Source organism: Microplitis demolitor, chromosome 1, assembly GCF_026212275.2.
Source record: "Microplitis demolitor isolate Queensland-Clemson2020A chromosome 1, iyMicDemo2.1a, whole genome shotgun sequence".
Lineage (NCBI taxonomy): Eukaryota > Metazoa > Arthropoda > Insecta > Hymenoptera > Braconidae > Microplitis > Microplitis demolitor.
The window spans coordinates 9775961-9796567 of NC_068545.1; the positions used below are offsets into that span (position 1 = coordinate 9775961).

At 30.2% G+C, this 20607-nt stretch overlaps 1 protein-coding gene across 3 annotated transcripts in view; it reads right to left on the bottom strand.

The window, feature by feature from the left end:
• Positions 1-20607, bottom strand: part of LOC103570380 (E3 ubiquitin-protein ligase AMFR) — a 116837-nt gene that overhangs the window by 20135 nt on the left and 76095 nt on the right. For all 3 annotated transcript variants that reach the window (XM_053741189.1, XM_053741193.1, XM_053741197.1), the window contains one exon: positions 11310-11465. In XM_053741189.1, the coding sequence (XP_053597164.1) occupies positions 11310-11465 (156 nt within the window). The remainder of the gene's footprint in view (positions 1-11309; positions 11466-20607) is intronic.

Here is a 20607-nt window from a genome sequence, read left to right on the forward strand (position 1 = left end):
CACAAAAGGAGAATCAAAGAAAAAGATCCAGCTGAGGCAGAAAATAGCGTACCCCAGGGATCAGTCCTTCGAGTATTATTGTTCTTAATAGCAATGAACAGTATTTTCACGGTAATAGAAGCACCTATCAAAGCTCTCCTCTTTGCTGATGACCTCACCATCTAACGCAGTGGGTAGAGCCTAAAACTAATAACTAAACTTATGCATATCTCACTCAACAAGCTTTACGAATGGTCACTCACCACTGGCTTCAAATTTTCGGCAAAAAATATCAATTTATGCTATTCACCAAAAAACGCTCAGTTGAGAGCTTCTGCTTATACCTAAGCAATCAACCAATTCCAAGAGCTGAGCAGATTACCATTTTAGTACTCACATGGGACCCAAAACTCTCTTGGTTGCCACACATAAAAAAATTGAAAGCAGACTGTCAGCGAAGATCCAACATTATAAATGCACTATCATCCACCCAAGGGGGTGCCAATGCCCAAATCTTAATTAGAACTTACAAGGCATTAATAAAGACTAAACTAGACTATGGAGCCATAGTCTGTGGATCCGCATGTCAGTCCACTCTAAAACTAATTGATTCAGTACTAACCAACACACTGAGACTTGCCATAGGTGCCTTTAAATCTACTCCAATCAATCGTAAACTTACAGATGCAGATGAAATACCTCTCACTAAAAGGAGAGCTGAACTAGCTATTATATTCGTAGCCAAAACTCTACCGATAAACCCAGTCCTCGTCAGTCACAATCTCCACCTAGTTGCGGAGTACCAACAACACCTAATCCTACCAAAACCTCTAAGAATCAGATTTCCAGAATACCTTATCTCTGTTAACTGCACTGTATCACAACTGTTTGCGAGAACACTGAATTTTGTTCCCCATGGGAAGAAATAAAAATTTCTACAGACTGGTCCATCAGTGAAAGGGAGAAAAAATAGATAACACCAGATACCTACAGATCTCTTTTTCTCGAGACAAGAGAAAAATATCAAGGATACCTTGAATACTACACTGATGGTTCCAAAAAAGAAAGCAATGCTAGCTACTCCTTCTTATCCAGTGAAGAAATAGTCGCCAATAGTTTACCTAATACATTTACCATTTTTTCTTGTGAAGCTTTTGCCATTATGGAACTAACCGGTAAACTGCTCCTCAAACAAGCTGGATCCAAAATAAATGTATACAGTGACTCTAAATCAGCAATACAGGCTATTAAGAATACAGTCAACAGTGACCTTATAGTGCAGCAAATCTAGCTTCACTTATACCAACTTTAAAATAAAAATATACAGTTACCTGTGATATAATGTTAGCATTCGTCTGGATACCTTCTCATCGAGGAATAGAAGGTAATGAAAAAGCTGATGCTGAAGCCAAAAAAGCACTGGAAAATCCTGCCGACCCTCATATAAAAACAACCTTATCAGACGCAAAAAAATACATTTACAAACTATTACACCTAGATGACAGCAATGCTATAATTTCAGACAAAACTTTAACAAGAAAAGACCAGGTAAATCTAACCAGATTAAAATTAGAACACACGAACCTGACTCACATCTACCTCATAGGCAAAAAAGAACCCCCAATTTGTTCACGCTGCTTCAGCCCCCTATCTGTGAAACACTTCTTATATGACTATCTACTGTATCAAGATGAAAAGAGACAAGCTCAGCTGCCTCAACAGGATTTCAATGACTCCTCGACAGAGTATCGTTCCAAACTGCTTAGATACATCAAAATCACAAAAATGCATAATAAGGCTTAGTAATTAATAAATAATAAGACTAATCAGTATACTGTAACTCCCTAAAGTCCTCTTACTTGAATTACAGTTATTAAAAGGCAACTATACAATTGATCTAGCCCCTCTAAATAATATTTATGTAATTTACTCTGTAGTCACTCATGACCTAAGCTGTTTTATAGCGGCTTTAAATAAACTAATAAAAAAAAATATTAAACCATACTGTAAATTTTTTTTAATTTCATATATGAAACCACATAAATAATAATTATTTATTATTTCCCCTCAGAAAATAATTATTGAAGGTAATAAGTATACTCCGGTAGGTAGATTTACATAAACTTTACTCCATCATAATAGCCGTGTCGGCTGCCTATGCAGGAGCTGCCAGAGTATACCGATGGAGCCCTACTTGACACAGCACTGGCGAATCTAGCTTTGGTACACCTATATTGGCCCATGCTTGACTCAAGATTGGGTACTTAGTCCTGGCCGTTACAGTGATTACCCGAGCTTGGGCCAAGACTGGATAACCTCGCCTTTGCCGTTACAATGTTTACCCAAGCTTGGGCCAAGGTAGGATTACCCAAGTTTCGCTATACCTACGGTTTAATAAGTAGAACATATAAAAGTATCAGTTTAACATTAGTAAGTTCGTCTAGTAGCTAACGTTCAGACTCAGCCATCAGAAGAACGACAGTTCGCGCCCAGAGCCCAGCAGACTTTTCACCAAGTTTTTTTTACATTATTTATCTTCCTTAGATAGTTTAAACGTTCGCGATCATGAACTCTACGAAGTTAAAAATAATAAAATTTTGTTTAATTGAATTTATTTGTTTCGTCAATATATGGGCCAGAACTGGCAACGAAGCAAGGACCAGCTCTGGCAACCAGGACTGGCCCTGTGTTCTCATTCCAGACTCCTACCAAGGTTGGGCCAAGGCTGGTTTACGTTCGCCCACGGCCCTACATACTTGGGCCAAGCCTGGGCCTATCATACTTTCCTCTCTGGGTGCTGCATTCAAAAATTTTTGTGTTTTTTTCACAGATAATTTTCAAAGATTAGTCATCCAGTATCGAACACTAAAATAATTTTAAATAAACTAAATGAAAGCCTTAACCTCGCGAAAGCTTGAAAATTAAGAAATAAGTGATGAGAAATCTACTTCCATTTCGGTTGCTGAATACATTTTGATTTCTTTTATCTTTCATTCTTGTTGAGATATTTTGGAAAAAAAAAACGAAAGTAAAGTATACGTAAGTGATTTTTGTATTTCATGATTATACAAGTATCAATATCTAATAAAATTAACAAATATTCCTGAAGTAAATTATTCGAAGAAAAATTAAATTTAAAACATATTTAATAAATTTAATAGTGATAATCGGACAGTCACGCAATGTTTTATGTTTCTAGTAATACCTTGGTCTATTAAATTAATTTTAAATACCAGGGAAAAAATGATCAGACCTGACCATGCCTGTTCATGTATGATTAGGCTTGAAAGTAGACCTGATCGTGCCTGTTCATGTATGGTAAGCCCTGAAATTAGACATGATCAGGTCTGATCATACCTGCCCATGCCTGTTCATGTCTGAAGCGTTAAATACGCTCAGGCCTGATCATGCCGGTTCATGTCTAAAGCGTTAAATACGCTTAGCCCTGATCATACCTGCCCATGCCTAATCATGTCTAACCCAGCCTGATATATGGGATTAAATTAAAAATCTTAATTATAATTAAATATAACTAACTTAGTTATAATAATATCTAGCTAACGTACTTATAATTATGTACAACTTATATATAATTTCATAAAACTATAAATCAATAATTAATAAATTAGACATAAAATTTTGTTAACCAAGAATCTTGAAGTTCATACGAAACGTACTCCTCAAGTCAATCTCTGAGGTCACCGAGTATTGGGTGGAACTTTCGAGCGCGAGGTCCACGGTTTAAATCCTGCACATGTCCGAACTTTTTTTTTTATTTTAATAGAAATAATTATATATAATTGTATATAGTTATACATAATTATATAGGGCCATTTTTTGTCTATAATTTTTTTACCCGGGTGGGCATGAACAAAAATGAACATACCTAATCAGACCTGAACATGCCTGGTCAGGCATGGTCATTTTTCATGTCTGATCAGTTCTGATCATTTTTTCCCGGGTAGTGATTTGCACAAGAGAAGACAACATCATCATCAGTGTTATTCTAAAACCACACCTGAAGACAACATCAACACCAGAAAAACTTAACATCCGGCACCACGTGAACTTTTACTTGATTTTTTCAAAGTGAATAAATTACCCAGAGAGGAAAGTATGACGGGTCCAGGCGTAGCCCAAGTATGTAGGACCTTGAGCCAAGTTTCCAAACCAGCCTGGGCCTAGCCTTAGTAGAAGCCTAGAATGATAACACAGAACTAGTCCAGGTTGCTAGACCTGGCCCATGCTTGGTTGTCAAACCTGGCCGATGCTTTGTTGCCAGTTCTGGCTCAGGCTTCGTTGCCAGATCTGGCCCATACATCGACGGAACAAATAAATTTAATTAAAAGAAATTTTTATTATTATTAACGGCGTAGAGTTCATGATAATTAACGTTTAAACTGTCTAAGGGAAGTAAATAATGTGAAAAAAACTCGGTGAAAATTCTGCTAGGCTCTGGGTGCGAACTGCCGTCATTCTGATTGCTGGGTCTGGACGTTAGCTACTAGACGAACCTGCTAATGTTGAACTGATACTTTCATATGATCTATTTATTAAACCATAGGTATAGCCAAACTTGAGTGATCCTACTTTGGCCCAAGCTGGGGTAAACATTGTAACGGCAAAGGCTAGGTTACTCAGTCCTAGCCCAGACTCGGTTAATGATTGGGATGGCCAGGACTGAGTACCCGATTTTGAGCCGAGCATGGGCCAATATAGGTGTGCCAAAGCTAGGTTCCCCAGTGCTGGGCCAAGTAGGGCCCCATCATTCAACTCTGGCAGCTCCTGTATGGGTAGATGACGGAAGTATTGACTCAACTTTCATTTCTCATGAATCAACTAAGTTATCTAATGAATTAACAAGAAACAAAAATTGATTGTCATAACAAGAAACTGAGATTACTCAAGACAGTTGATAAGGTGAAAATTATAAGTATTTGTTGGTTTAGAAACAAAAAAAAACAAAAAAAAAAAAAAGAAAAAATAGTTAAACTCAAGATAGCTTTTGCAGTTTATTAAATAATTATATCCTGCAATAATTATTAACGGTATAGATCTATGTATCAACTGCATTAATAAGATTCTATAAAAAAAAAGTTTATTGTCAAATCATGATCTATAAGGTATAAAAAAATTCTGCATTAATCATAGTATCATAACCTGTCATATTTTTTTACATCAACTGTTGTATAAATTGATGATCTATAAAAAAAAAGTTTAATAGTTAATAGTTTTTATTTTGCGGATATTATATGAGAAAATGATAAATAAAATAAGAAAAAACTTTCTAGAATAATTATGACAGAGTATAAACGAATGTAGTACGAACAGGAAAAAGAGAAAGGTGCGAATAAGAGATAAATTCAAGTGTCGGTTGATGCCCCAGACCTTTGAAATAAAATTATCTACTCCTTCTTAAAGGTCATCATTATATATCTAACTGTATAAACTTGTTTACTTAATTACTTTTTGCAATCACAGTTTGGTTTATTAATTTTTTTTTGTTATTGCTCAAGATAACTCTGGGTTAAATGATGAAAAAAGGATATTTTAGTAATAGTAAAAAGTGTTTAGTAAGTAGGAACTACCACCGTTTTCAATGATCAAACTTTGCCGGGCATATGTTGAGTTTTAAATGTTTTTAATTCGGTTTACCGAATTCAAATAATTAATTTAAATCTATAATTTGATGGAAATAGTGTATTACACATCGAGGGAGGAACGTAGGACATCCCAATCCACGTGTTTGCCACCCTCGCCTCCGGCTCGGGTAGAAAATTACACGCATGGGTTGGAATGTTCTACTTTCCTTCCTTGGTGTATGAAGTATTATACGAAACCAGCACATAATTCCGTATCGGCGTGCACTTGGATGGATATCTGTTAAGTCTAGAAGAGTTTATTACATGGCCTGTTATTTCTACAAACTACTTGAAGTATAAGAAAACCTAAATATCTGCGTATTCTGTTTGTCGAGAAGGTAGCTGTCAGGCGATCAAAGGGATTGGCAGTAAAAAATAACAATATAATGTTTAAAATTTCAACCTTTGCTACAGTGCTTTACGAGCATTCATTTGTAGTCTCGATAATTCGTCTCTGGAAATATCTGTGCGAAAAAAAAGAAACTGTAATAAATAAAGCTTGATGTCTAATAATTATAATATTTTTAGCAATTAATATTCATTTAAATAGTAATATCGTGATTTCAATATCTAATAAATAATAATTATAAATCGAATGCTAAAATATAAAATTTATTTAGATAAATTATTATGTAATCCTTCGTCGGTCGCGTAATGAGCGTGGCGCTGCCTTTTTTATATTTTATTTTTTTTTCTCAAAATTGCTTCAATTAGTATTTTGAAAAAAATTTAATTCCATTTTTGAACTATTTTGAAAATTTTAACGTTATCTAGAAGCATAAAAACAATTACTTATTAAGTTTAGACTTTAAATAAAAGAGAAAAAAAAACAATAACCTCTGTAAAATAGAAAATCATTAATCAGCTTTTTAAGGCCATTCTCCAAGGGTGCCCCCCACTTTTTTTCCAAAAAATGTGGCGCCGCCTGGTGGCCGGCAGCCGCACTAAAAAAAGTACTAGAGCTGAAAAACTTTATAATTAAATTAAAATTATTTAGAATAAGCAGATGCAAAAAATATAAATTTTATAATGAATAAAAAAATTAAGATTATTTTTTTAAATCATTAGTTAGTTTAAGAAAAATTCAAAACCTGAGATTGGAAAATAATATTTTCATTGACCTTGAACTGTCAATATCATATTTATTTTATATGAGTAATAAAAAAATAATTTTAATATTTATCCAAAAAAGGCCAACGTACAAGTAATTTTAAAGACACGTAGAATATTCAAAAAATTACTTACAGTAATTATAAATACCCAGCTGAGCGTAGTTTCTTTAATAAATTTCAGCATTATATTTGCCATTTAGTAACTTTTTATTTTGACAGATGTAAACATCAGGTCTGTACTATTTTGTGGGCGCGTGCAGGGCGCTCAAATATTGTAGCGGGAAAAATTAAATTTTTTAAAAATTCATTTCTTTCAGAAATAGTAATAATAAAATTTTATTTTGCACGCCTCGAACGCGAAGCGGATAGGTTGTGCTTTACAACGGACTTGTCAAGGTCACGCGATTTTTTATTTATTGGTATCAATTAATTGAATTTCGTATCATTAAAAAAGTATTAAAAGAAGATATGTACCGTAGTTGTTTAATAATTGATTATTAATTTGATGAATCATAATTGATTTTAATATTAAATTTCGTTCGAAAGGAAGTATCTCATTGTGCCCGCAAAAATGAAATTTTTTTTTTAACGGTAGCTGAAATTTTCTTTAGTTGCTTTGAAAATCATTAAAAAAAAAGATTTAGCGTATGTGAGACCTCGAAAACTTACACTCAGTAAATAAATAATAGGAGTTACTATCTAGCTATGGTAAAAATTTCTACCATCAATCAGATAGTAGTAAATATTATCTACATGATTGTATATAAATCATGTAGATTGTAATATTCACCATATATTTATGATAATTGTTACAATCCTGTATAGTAACTAGAGTTCATTATTATATTATTTTAAATAGTTATATTTATAATCCACATGGTAACAGTTACCATCAGAAATTATAATTGTTACCATCCTGATAGTAACTGTTACGAAATTTATTGCAGAAGTAAATATTATCACCCTGATAGTAAATATTACCATCCTGATAGTAACTGTTACTACAATTTGTAGAAAATAAAATTATCTACAAAAAAGATTCTATGACATTTTATGGTAAGTCCGATAGTTTCGCCGAAAAAGTAAAAAGATTTCGAAAATTACTCTAACTTGACTTCGAGAAAGTAATTTAAGCTTGAAGACAAATTCATAGTAAATTTTGAGGTCTTATTACTTTTCCGGCGAAACAAGCTGACTTATCACAAAAAGTCATAGCCCTTTTTTAATCAGTAAATTTATTCCTGACAATGTATGACGCATAAAATTTTTCGAAACTCCGCATTGTTTTCTAGTTATTTTTATTTCAGTGTCAAGCCCTTAGAATCGATCAGAAAATTATTTTTTCAAGAGTTATAACTTATGAGCAGATCGATAGGTCGAACAGATTTATATACATTTTTTATAGAAATTCGACGTGCTATAAAAAAAGGCCCTTATAATTTTTTGATAAATCGACCAGTTCATAAGTATTATCAAGTTAAAGTTTAAAGTACGAAGAATTGAAATATTTTTGACTATTTTGGCGAAACTATGAGACTTGTCACAAAATACCGTATGACTTTTTTTTTTAGGCTATTTCATCTCCTATAAACTGTCTTGTGAAAATTTTTCAAAATTCCGATGTTTTTCAGTTATGTTCTTATCTATGATTACTAAATCATTGTAAAAAAATCATGTACTTATTCAAGAGACAATCACAAATGTAAATTATTTACTTTCGCCAAATAATATTTGTTGAATAACGGAAATATCTTTATACAAGTTCAGTCAAATAAGTCTCAACGAAAGTGAATAAGATCAATATTTGATCGTTTCTTGAATATAAGTACATGCATTTTTTTCAATGATTTCATAATCATAGATTAAAGAGTTTAAGTAAAAAAAAAATCTACAATTTTGATTTTTACATTGTATATATAAATGTTGATATGATAATGTTATACACATACATAATTATAAATAATTATATGTACCTCATATGTAATCATACGTTATTGTATATATATATATATATAAGTTGGGCGAATTCATTCTCTCCAGGGTTACTAATTCTGAAAGAAATGAATTTTTAAAAAATTTAATTTTTCCCGCTACTATATTTGAGCGCCCTGCACGCGCCCACAAAATAGTACAGACCTGATGTTTACATCTGTCAAAATAAAAAGTTACTAAATGGCAAATATAATGCTGAAATTAATTAAAGAAACTACGCTCAACTGGGTATTTATAATTACTGTAAGTAATTTTTTGAATATTCTACGTGTCTTTAAAATTACTTGTACGTTGGCCTTTTTTGGATAAATATTAAAATTATTTTTTAATTACTCATATAAAATAAATATGATATTGACAGTTCAAGGTCAATGAAAATATTATTTTCCAATCTCAGGTTTTAAATTTTTCTTAAACTAACTAATGATTTAAAAAAATAATCTTAATTTTTTTATTCATTATAAAATTTATATTTTTTGCATCTGCTTATTCTAAATAATTTTAATTTAATTATAAAGTTTTTCAGCTCTAGTACTTTTTTTAGTGCGGCTGCCGGCCACCAGGCAGCGCCACATTTTTTGGAAAAAAGTGGGGGGCACCCTTGGAGAATGGCCTTAATTAGATTGTGTAGTATGAGTTAAATTTTCTATTTTCATTACCTCACAAATTGTGACTTTAGCTAATGAAATTACTCTCATAAAAACTAAATTAATGTACAAAATTGCTATTTGGCCTGTGCCTTGATATAAAAATTAATAAATAAGTAAATATAAAAAAATAGTTAATATCTCGATGTTTTTCTAGCAGTCCGTGCAAAGAAAATAAAACTACTTGCAGAAAAATGTTCTAATAACCATAACTACCGTTCCATTGACATTTGCCATGTCCATGTCACTTACATGTCCGATAAGAGTCAGCTGTTAAACTCGTAAACCAAACATACAGTAAATATATCCGTTAGTTTTTGTGCACATATAACATAATATCCTCAGATGTAATTGACAAGGCAGAGATACGGTAATGGGTTTGGTTTAAAAGACTGCATAAATGCATTGCAGTAGTAATATAATATAACCTATATACACTTTATATATATATATATATATATATATATATATATATATATATATATATAAATACATATATAAACTTTTGAACCAAATGTATTTTCTGACTCAGCTCGTTGAGCTGAGTTTAAAAATCGCAAAATTTTTCGAAAATTCCATCATGAGGACAGATACAATAGTTAGATTTCAATGAAATCTACTAAAAATTGAAAAAATTATCGCAATGGTAAGTTGAATCGCGAAAATTGAAGTTAAAGAAAATAAAATTATCTACGAAAAAGTATTCTTTCTTTACTATGGAATTGATAATTAATACGAAATCGAATAAAATAATTTAGGTTAAAATTTCAATTATGATAGATCTAAGTGCCATACTTGAAATCAGTCATATACACTGTCAAAAAAAGAAAATTGAATTTACACACTTGAATTGAGAAATTTGGATTTTATAACTGTTACACAGCAATAATACGAATTCAATCAGTTTCATAAATTTAGTAATGAATACAGTAGTCAGATTTCTATATAATCTATTGAAAGTAGGAGAACCAATGCAATAGCGAAATTTCATTTAATGAATGGTAAGATAAGAAATTTCATTGTCTAGGCCCATAAATAGGCATGAAAATTAAAGCTTATTTGAAGAGCTTTCAGATGAATTTTACAGAAATTCGATAAGTTATAACATTCAGAAAATATCGAAGAAGGAATAAGTAAAAATATGAATTTTTGACATTTTAAAAACTTTAAAATACTATAACTTATAAATTAATCGACCAATTGAGCTAATTTTCGAACTCGATCAAGATAGTCACCGTCAGAATACGTATATTAAGTTTCAAAGCGATCGATTAAAAATTGTGGCAATAATTGAAGTGACAACCTGCATAAAATTAGTTTTTATAACATTTTGTAAATTTTCGAAATTATTTATCTGTTAGAAAAAGTGGACAAATCAATAAGGTGCATAGTGAAAATTGAAGGCAATCGAGCGAGCTTTGAGATAAGACAAAAGAAAATAAGCTATCTTTTTCCATTTAGAAGTGGCATCCAATTAAAGCAGCAAATAAATTTTTTTTTTTTAATTTTACAAAATTTCAATTAACCATAACTTACAATTTTATTGGCCGAGTTGGCTTATCTTCGAACTCATCCAAAGTAATCGTCTATAGAATAAGTATACCAAGTTTCATTAATATCGGTGTGGAATTGTGGACACTATCGTTGAAGAACGGCGCGTCATATATATATATATATATATATATATATAAGGGAAATTAAATGGGAAATCTTTGAAATCAAATGGAAAGTGCTTAGGATTGGAATTAAGAGCTCAAACTTAATAAACAAAATATGTGTGTGTGTGTGTGTGTGTGTGTGTGTGTGTGTGTGTGTGTGTGTGTGTGTGTGTGATATGTGTTTTCTCGGTCATTGTTGACCATCGTCAAGGATCAATAGAGAGTACATAGTGTATAAAATAACCAAGACGACGACAACAAAGCATGCTAACAACTTACCTCAGCTGCCATGAACGCATAAGTATTGAAGGACACAAAAAAGAAGGCTGCTGCAGTCGATATAAGTAGCATAAACAAGGACAATGACAGGATTGCAGCAAGTAGTCCTAGAAGCCGCGCGTGACTCCATCCTGGTGTCGTGGGTGAAAAAGATAACTGTAAAATAATTTTTTATTTAATGATTATTATTATTTTATTTACATTAAATACAGAAAAAAAAATAACAGATAATATATCTAATTGAAAGTTGATTTAATAAATAAGTGAGGATTAATGTCATTATAATAGATACATATATAAATATATATAAATAACGCCTATTAGCCTAAATTGATTTTCAGATTTTTTTAAAAGCTCTATATGTATTACATTTTATGATTAATTGATAGCGTAATTATTGGCACGTAATGGCTACACTATGTTCATAATGCCTGAACATTGATTTATAGATATAACTGGAAAAAATGTATGTGAAAACTTTATAACTTTCCGCTAAGAAAATTTAAAATTTTCAAAAATTCGGGAAGTTATTGGTTTTGGTCCGATTTTTGAAAATCGAATTTTTATCAGATCCTAACGTTTTGAGATTCTAGGAAGCTATTCTGATTAATTTCAAGATGATGTCCAAATGTATGGGTGTATGTACGTTCGTACGTACGTACGTACGTATGTAAATATCTGAAACTTTTGAACGGATGAACCGATTTTGCTCGTTAAGGTGTCATTTGACGTGGTTTGTCAATATCTAGAAGCTGTAAAAAATTGAAATCGATCGATAGAGTGCGTTCGAAGATATTCCAAAAATAAAATTTTTTCAAAAACGTTTTTTTTGGATAACTTGTAATGTGCTTTATGGATTGATTCCAAAATCTAATCAGCTCTAAAACTTTATAAGCCGCATCAAATGCCATCTCAACCATCATTCGTTCACGAGTAACCGTTGTCGAAAGACTTGAAAAAAAAATTTATTTTTTAGTATTTTAGAAATTTCTCAAAAATGACTAGATAAATCATTTCCAAAATCTGATCGGTTTTAGAACACAATACAACTCGTCGATTGCCACCTCAAACATCTCAATCGGTCAATTTGCGTGAGAGATATCGTTGGAAAAAAAATGGTTAAAAACGTTTTTTTTTTTTTTTTAAACAACGGCAAACAAAAGTATTTTCGAGCTCAAGGAACTCGAAGATAGCGGGAAGTTTTGGGGCTGGCCCGCAGGGTCAACCGATAGACCGATTTTTTTTTGCTGCTTTGTACGCAATATATGTTTGAGTCAAAGTTTAAAAAGAATAATTAAAAGTAAGTGTGTTGATTGATGTTTTTCTGATTTGAGGTTGAGTCGAAAATAAAATTTAAGTAGACGTACTGAAATCATAAACCTGTATCTAACTTTTCAATTCTTCAATAATTAAAACTTTTGCTACTAGTAATTTGTTATTTTTATAAATGAATTAGTCGACATGAGGCTATATAAAAATAAAACGACAATATCTATTTTTAAAAAGTACTCTAAAAGTATTATTCATGATACTGAAAAAATTACCCTCTTAAAACAGCAGCTCTTAATTTTAATATTAAGGGGTGCCTCATCGCGATTTTCTATTTCCCAGTTGATTAACATGCACGGAAAGAACGAGATTGGACTGGGTACAATATCGGATTGTACTGAGCCCCATCTGTTGTGAAAGAAATTTTCATATTGGACCTGCTACAATCTACAAGGCAGTGACTACAATGTACATTTAACTCAGTCTAATCTAAGATTGTACGAGCTCCCTTAAGTTGGCGGGGGGAATTCGATTTTTGGCAAATTTTTTTTAGCAATTCGTTTGTTCGTCGATTGTTCGTCAATGTTAAGTTTTGTATTATACAAATGTAAGTTTTGTATTATATAATTATTACTCTCACTCGTTTCTATGATTGATTAATTATTTTTCTTTTAATTACAGGGACTTTCAATGAAGAATATGCAATGGTTCGTTCTCGTCTCCTGGAACATGGGACGGATTATAAGTTTAATCGTTTACGAGACGATGACCTTGGCATATGGGAGTAAGTAGTATAGTATTAAAATTATATTTCAATTAATCTGAAGCTAATTAATTATAAAATAATTTTTTTTTTATTACAGAATTATTTCTCAAGAACCAATTCTCGTAAACGGAAAAAAAGACGCTACGATGTGCCGGGACCGGTTCTTCGACATCATTTATGATTTTTTGGTATGTTTAAGTATTTTTAATTTAAGGTTGTGCTATTTTAATTAAGTATATATAAATATACATATATAGATATAGATATATTATTAATTATTCTAATTTTTATGTTTCAGGTTTATTTTAACATGTCAGACAGGCAACGAATGTCGGTGAACTTGCCTGCACATTACATGCTTTTTCAATATTACCTCACTCAATGTGATGCAGTTTTTTAGAAAAATTGGGCTGAGTAAAAATTAAAAGTGATCTTCAAAATGAAAATTAAAAAAGATAGAAAATGAGTATAGTCACCGCTAACTTCAAATAAATTTTTAAAAATTTATTTAAAAAAAAATAAAGAACGAACAAATAATTATTTATAGCGAACATTGACGAACAATCGACGAACAAACGAATTGCTAAAAAAAATTTGCCAAAAATCGAATTCCCCCCGCCAACTTAAGGGAGCTGATTGTACGCAGTTCCATCCAAGATGGAGCTGCGTAACATGGGACTGAATCGAATCTCACGTGGTAGTGGTTACGATCTTACATTGTCGTCAGTCTAATCTATAGAATAGTAACCAATCCTATGTTACCAATGGGACCTATTTAAATCTAACATTTATTAAATTACCGTGCGTCATTTGACTGACTACAATGTAAGATGGAACTCAGTACCACCTTACATTTAAAAATACACTGATAAAAAGAAACTTTTAAGTCAACTTGGCTTGAGTTGAGCCAAATACGCCATGACTTCAAGGACGGTGGAACACGCTACGACTTTGGCCGAAAAGCCACACGTATTTGGAGGGAATTATCAACTCAAATACATGGTGTACTTGTGAACATATAATTTGCATTTGTGACGACTTTTACGCACTCAATTAAAAAATATATGTAATTGAGTCAACATACTAGAGACTTTATTCCGCCTACTTTTACTTTTGTTTCTACAATACTTAAATTTGATGTAAAAAATGATGATATTCTATCTATTTTTCTTTTTTTTTTTTGAGTAAACTTACATTTAGTCGTAACAATATAATTTTTTTTCAATTCAATTGCTTTATATCTTTCTTCTAAAACACCGTAAATTGTACGAAATTCATATAACGTTACTGCAATTTATTCAAGTTGTCGAGTCATTAGTGATCGATCTTGCATCAAAATAATACTTCGTAGAATAGAATGGAACCAGAGTGTATCTAGAGTAAATGAATATTGAAAAAAAATTTTTTTAAATTTACCGAAATTTATTATTTTTAGATTATTTAAAGGTCTTTATTGAAAACAAAAATTATTTTTTTTATTAACTGAAACGTACTTTATATTTCTGAAATATAAAAAAAAATTATCCAAGAAAACAAAAATAGACATTTTTGTCACAATGCAATATAGGATATACTATATTGCCATCAAAAGAGGCACTTGTCACTAGGTCGGACGACAGAGAAGTAGCCGTGCCAGAATTGTTTTCAAGTATAGAATATAACAACTCTGAAATATATATCTAACCAGGAACAGCACAAGAGGTTGCGTGTGATCTAGTGGCGAGCACTGAACTACTCCTACCGCTGCTTATTCGAGTTCGGTGCCTTATGAAAAACATTTATAAAAAAAATATATTAAAAATACATAAAAAGTACATAAATATATATAAAATATGTATTAAAAATAAATTTTTAATAGCTAACTTTTGGCCGATTTTTGTAGATATATTAAATGTCATTTAAATAGTTTTAAAATAGATTTTAAGGTGTATAATAAATACATGTTTGTAAATATATAAAAATTATATTAATAATATATTTCAAATATATAAAAAAATATAATTATGAAAATATGAAAAATATCTTTTTAATTTAACTAACAACATAAGAAAAAAAATATAATAAAATTAAATATTTTTAATGTATTTGAAATGTATTTTCTTTATATTTTCATACATGTACTTTTCATATATTCTAAGATATAGAGAAAGGGGAAGCAATATAATGTACCGCCAAAATCTCATAAAAAAAAAAATTCTATTCTTTAAATGTTTTTCAAACCGTCCAAAATCACTTTTGTAAATGTAATTGACCATTGTCTTGAATTTGTTTCGTTAAACTTTTAGAAAAATCGAAAGTGTCAGTCAAAAAATGTTAATGACTTTTATTTTATGATAAAAACCATTGAAAAATTTTTAATTTTCCCTTGCATCTAAAAACTATGTGAAATGTAATTTTCCTTTATGTAAATTACGTACAAGAAAATTTAATGTAATCGAATTTATTTAATATCCATAAATTTTTTTTCTTTTTACTTTTTTTAGAAGGTACCCTATTTCGCCCGCAAAAATGAAAATTTTATTTTTTTTAATGGCTTCTGAAAATTTTTTCTAATATTTACTTTCGATATCATTGAAAAAATAAATTTACTGTATTTGAATTCTCAATAACTTAGTATTTCCTTAACTATCCTGTTTTGCTCCTCCCATTCTTTTGCACGACTCTTAATGCGAAGCATTACAGTGTGTTTTACGATCGAAAAATTCTGTTTGCCTCTTTTTAGCTACTGCTTTTACTATTCCACTCTTGTTAGCCCACGGATCTTAACCAACTTACACATCATCGGATAAAGAATTTAATAAGGATTAAATCTATGACTTATAAACACCAATTTGATAGATTAAATAACTAAAAAAACATCAAAATGTAAAAAAAAATTTTTCCGTCAAGCAGTAGAAAAAGTGTCCGTAACTCGTAAACACAAAAACTCGAGAAAAAAGTCATTATTTGGATCACTTTTTGTTTTAAAAGATTATTTTAGGGCCAAAGAAGATGTGTGTCATAAATGGCCATCAAATTCAGGCCCGTTTAATTATAATTAATAAAAAGAACTTAGCTAATTTTGTGTATCTATATATGTTTTCCCACATACTTTCGTCACACTTGTCGCGCATGCGCGAAAAAACATTTGATTATTTTTCGGAGCGAAATTGAAATTTCTAGTGTAACAGAAAGAAAAAAAAAATTGTCCTTGAAACTTTTATCGTGTATTTTTTTTTTCGCACGACTTTTTTTTGTTTTTATATATATTTTCCACGATCAAATGAGTATTAAGGGTCGTGCACTTTTGGATTTACCAAATTTTTTTTTAATATATTTGAGTTACAGTTAAAATATGTAAAATATATACGAAAATCGGCCAAAAGTTAGCTATTAGAAATGTATTTTCTGCACATATTTTATATATGTTTATAAAATTGTTATGTATTTTTTTATACTAAAAATATATATTTTCTATACTTTAATATATTTTTTTTAAAAACGTTTTTCACGAGTGATGTTTTAGATAAAAGAAAAAGTGATTTTTGTATTCCATTCATGCTCTTGAATATTCTAAAAATAATAAATTCCTGTAAATTTTTTTTTTCAGTGCATTAATTTACTCTGTTATCCGCTATGAACTGGTTTCAATTTTCATGTTTTTAAATCAATTGAAATTCAGTTTCTCAAGTGCGGATAAGCCAAGTACGCAGCGTATTTCGGAAGAAAACACGATTTTTATCATATGTATATATGGGATATACCGCAGTTTTGTCATCAGGATTATGCCTACAATTCTTATTGGATCCTAATGAAATTTTCTACACTTGTTCTATAGACGATTATCACGGTTAAGTTCGAATATGGGCTCAATCGTTTGATTAATTTAAAAGTTATGGCTGTTGGAAATTTCCACGATTTTTCAAAAAAAATCAGTTTTTATCCACTTTCAAGTTCATATAATTTTAAAACTAATAATCATAGACGATTTCCGAAAAAAGTATCTGAAAGCTTGTCTAATAAGCTCTAATTTATGACCTTAAGCATTATGTTTTGACCTTTTCTTGCAATAATTCGATAGCCTTGAAAATTTTAATGGAATCAAAAAATGATGAAAATATGGTTTTTATTCCACATAACTTATGCATGTCCTATATAATCCAGTTTCGTCAGTTGTATTTTATTGTGCACAAAATAACTTGTAAACTCCAAAGCTATTTCATTTTAAAAGTATTTCTTTTATTACTTATGATGTATCAAATGTACCTCTACTCCCTATGATTATCACTGGTCTTGTCATTACGATAGGACCCACAGTTTTTATCGAATCTTGATTAAATTTTTCACACTTATTCTATAGGCAATTACCTTGATCAAGTTCGAAAATGAGCTGAATCGTTTGAATAGTTTTGAAATCGTTGATGTTTGAAATTTTCACGATTTTTCGTAAAAATCTGTTTTTAATCACTGCTAAAACTTATATAACTTCAAAACTAATATTCTTAGACAATTTCTGTAAAAAGTATCTGAAAGCTTATCTAATAATATTTAATTGATGACCTTAAGCATTATGTTTTGACCATTCCTGCCAATAATTCGATAGCCTTAAAATTTTTAATGAAATCAAAAAATATTGAAAATATGGTTTTCATTCCACATAACTTAAGCGTTTTCCATTATAATCTAATTTCGTCAGTTGTATTTCATTGTGCACAAAATAACCTATAAATTCTACAACTATTTTATATTTTGAAAGCGTTTCTTTTATTTCTTATGATGTATCAAAAGTTCTATGCCCCATGATTATCACTGGTCTTGTCATTACGACTCACAGTTTTTACCAGTTCTTAATGAAATTGTCTAAACTTATTCTATAGGCGATTATCTTGATCAAATTCGAAGATGAGCTAAATCGGTCGATTAGTTTTGAAGTAATAGCTGTTTGAAATTTTAACGATTTTTCGAAAAAATCAGTTTTTATTTACTGTTGAAGTTCATATAACATTAAAATTAAAACTGATAGACCATTTCAGTAAAAAGTGTCTCAAAGCTTAATTAGTAAGCTTTAATTTTTTACCTCAAACTTTATGTTTTGACCATTTCTTCCAATAATTTGATAGCCTTGGAAATTCTAGTGGAATCAAAAAATGTTAACAATATGGTTTTCATTCCAAATAACTTATGCATTTCCCATTATAATACAATTTTGTCCTTTGTATTTTATTGTGAACAAAATAACCTGTAAATTTAACAGCTATTTTATATTTTAAAGGTATTTCTTTTATCGTTTATGGTGTTTTAATCGTATCTGTACGTCCTATAATTATAATTGGTATTGCCATCGTAATAGCGATTACAATTATGATCTCATACTAATTTAATTTTTTATACTTCGTTTACGCGAAGGGTAGTTTGGTACATTACCTATATAATGTTTTCTCAATTCAACTATCTGAAGTTCTCTATCAAAAATAGTCGTTGTCCTTTTTTACCCTCACTCTTAGAAAACGACCCTAATTTCATATTATGACTATACACTAACATGTATGACAACATATGTATGTATGAAACTTTTTATATAAATTAATGGGAAAATATACCTTCCGTTTCGGCTGCCGAATGGCTTTTGTTTATACTAAAAATATATATTTTTTATATTTTAACATGTATTTGTTTTATAAATGTTTTTCAGGGGGGCGTTTCAGGTAATAGAAAACGTGATTTTTGTATCCCATTAATGCTCTTGAATATTCTAAAAATAATAAATTTCGGTAAAATTTTTTTTTTCAGTGTATTGATTTATTTTGGATACACTCATTTAGTGAAGTATTCAACTTCTTCAATTACAAAACTACATTGCAGGTGATAAATAAATAATCATATGAAAATGAAATAAAAGTTAATCAGCGGTACTAATTCATTGTGGCCAAAAGGTATCCAATTATTTCAAAATCATTTGTATTATTATTGAGTAAATCATAAGTTCGACTCACCACTATAATGTATTGAGGGAAATATTAAGTAAGTTAAGATCATTGTAAAAAACTTTTCATCAACAACATTTGCAAAATTGATGGAAAGAAATCTATAATTTCCATCAACTCAAAACAGAATTTTTTCTAGTTCATAGTTGTTCCTATCACATGCATAGACGACTTCAGCTCCATCTCTTATTTTTTACTGTAATCTCACATTTCATTCCATGAAATACATCGTTTTTAACAGAAATATTTCTATAGTAAACCTAAAACCGTAAAGTCTTCTATTCAAACCTCCCTATGAAATTGTTTCAATTTCTATGGTTTTGAATTAACTTAAATTCAGTTGACTTGAGTGCGGATCGGCCAAGTACACAGCGTATTTCGGAAGAAAACACGATTTTTATTAGTATAGTAAATGTTACTACTATTTGACTTTTTCGGCGAAACTATCGGACTTATCGGAAAATGTTATTTGCGCAAACTACGATAAACATGCGGTAGAATACGGTCAACTACGGTAATTAATGGTAATTTACCGCAATTTATGGCATTTTTACTGGAACACAGTGAAATACTTCACTTTACGATAAAATGCCGTAATTTTGCAGTAAATCTGCATGCTCACGGTGAAATTCCGCAATGTTACCGTAAATTCGCAGTAATATACTGCACTTTTATTGAAAAATGCCACACTTTTACTAAAAAGTACTGTGAATTACCGTACTTTTATCGTAAAATGCCGCAATTTGCGGCAAAATCCCGGTTTTTACTGTAATTCTTCTGAATAATGTTAATCATGGTAGTTACCGTAGTTTAGATTCGCCAGGGAATCTCGGAAATGAAAAGAACTATTAAAGTATAAACATTTTTACGAGTATCATAAACTTTATAATAATGTAGAATATGTAATTTTTTTTTTTTCATAAATATACTGTGATGGATTAAAAAAAAAATATTAATTAATAATTTCTCGGATAAGTATATTGATATACTTAAAAAAATATTTTCTAGCCCCAAGGGTAATAATGAATGTCGATTATTTATCTATGATTATTCAAATACGAATAATTGTATTTTCATATTTATCTTATAAGTAACCTTAGTCATATTATTTTTTAAAAATAATATTTATAAAAACTTGTGTAATCGGTACTTGGGTAATACTCTTCTTTAATTATATAAAACATAAGTAAGTAAATAAATTTTTGTTCTCTATTGTAAAGTTTTAACTTGAAAACTTTAATTATCAAAAATAGAGAGTTATATTTTAAAATGACAAATATATAAACCCATAAAAGATAAC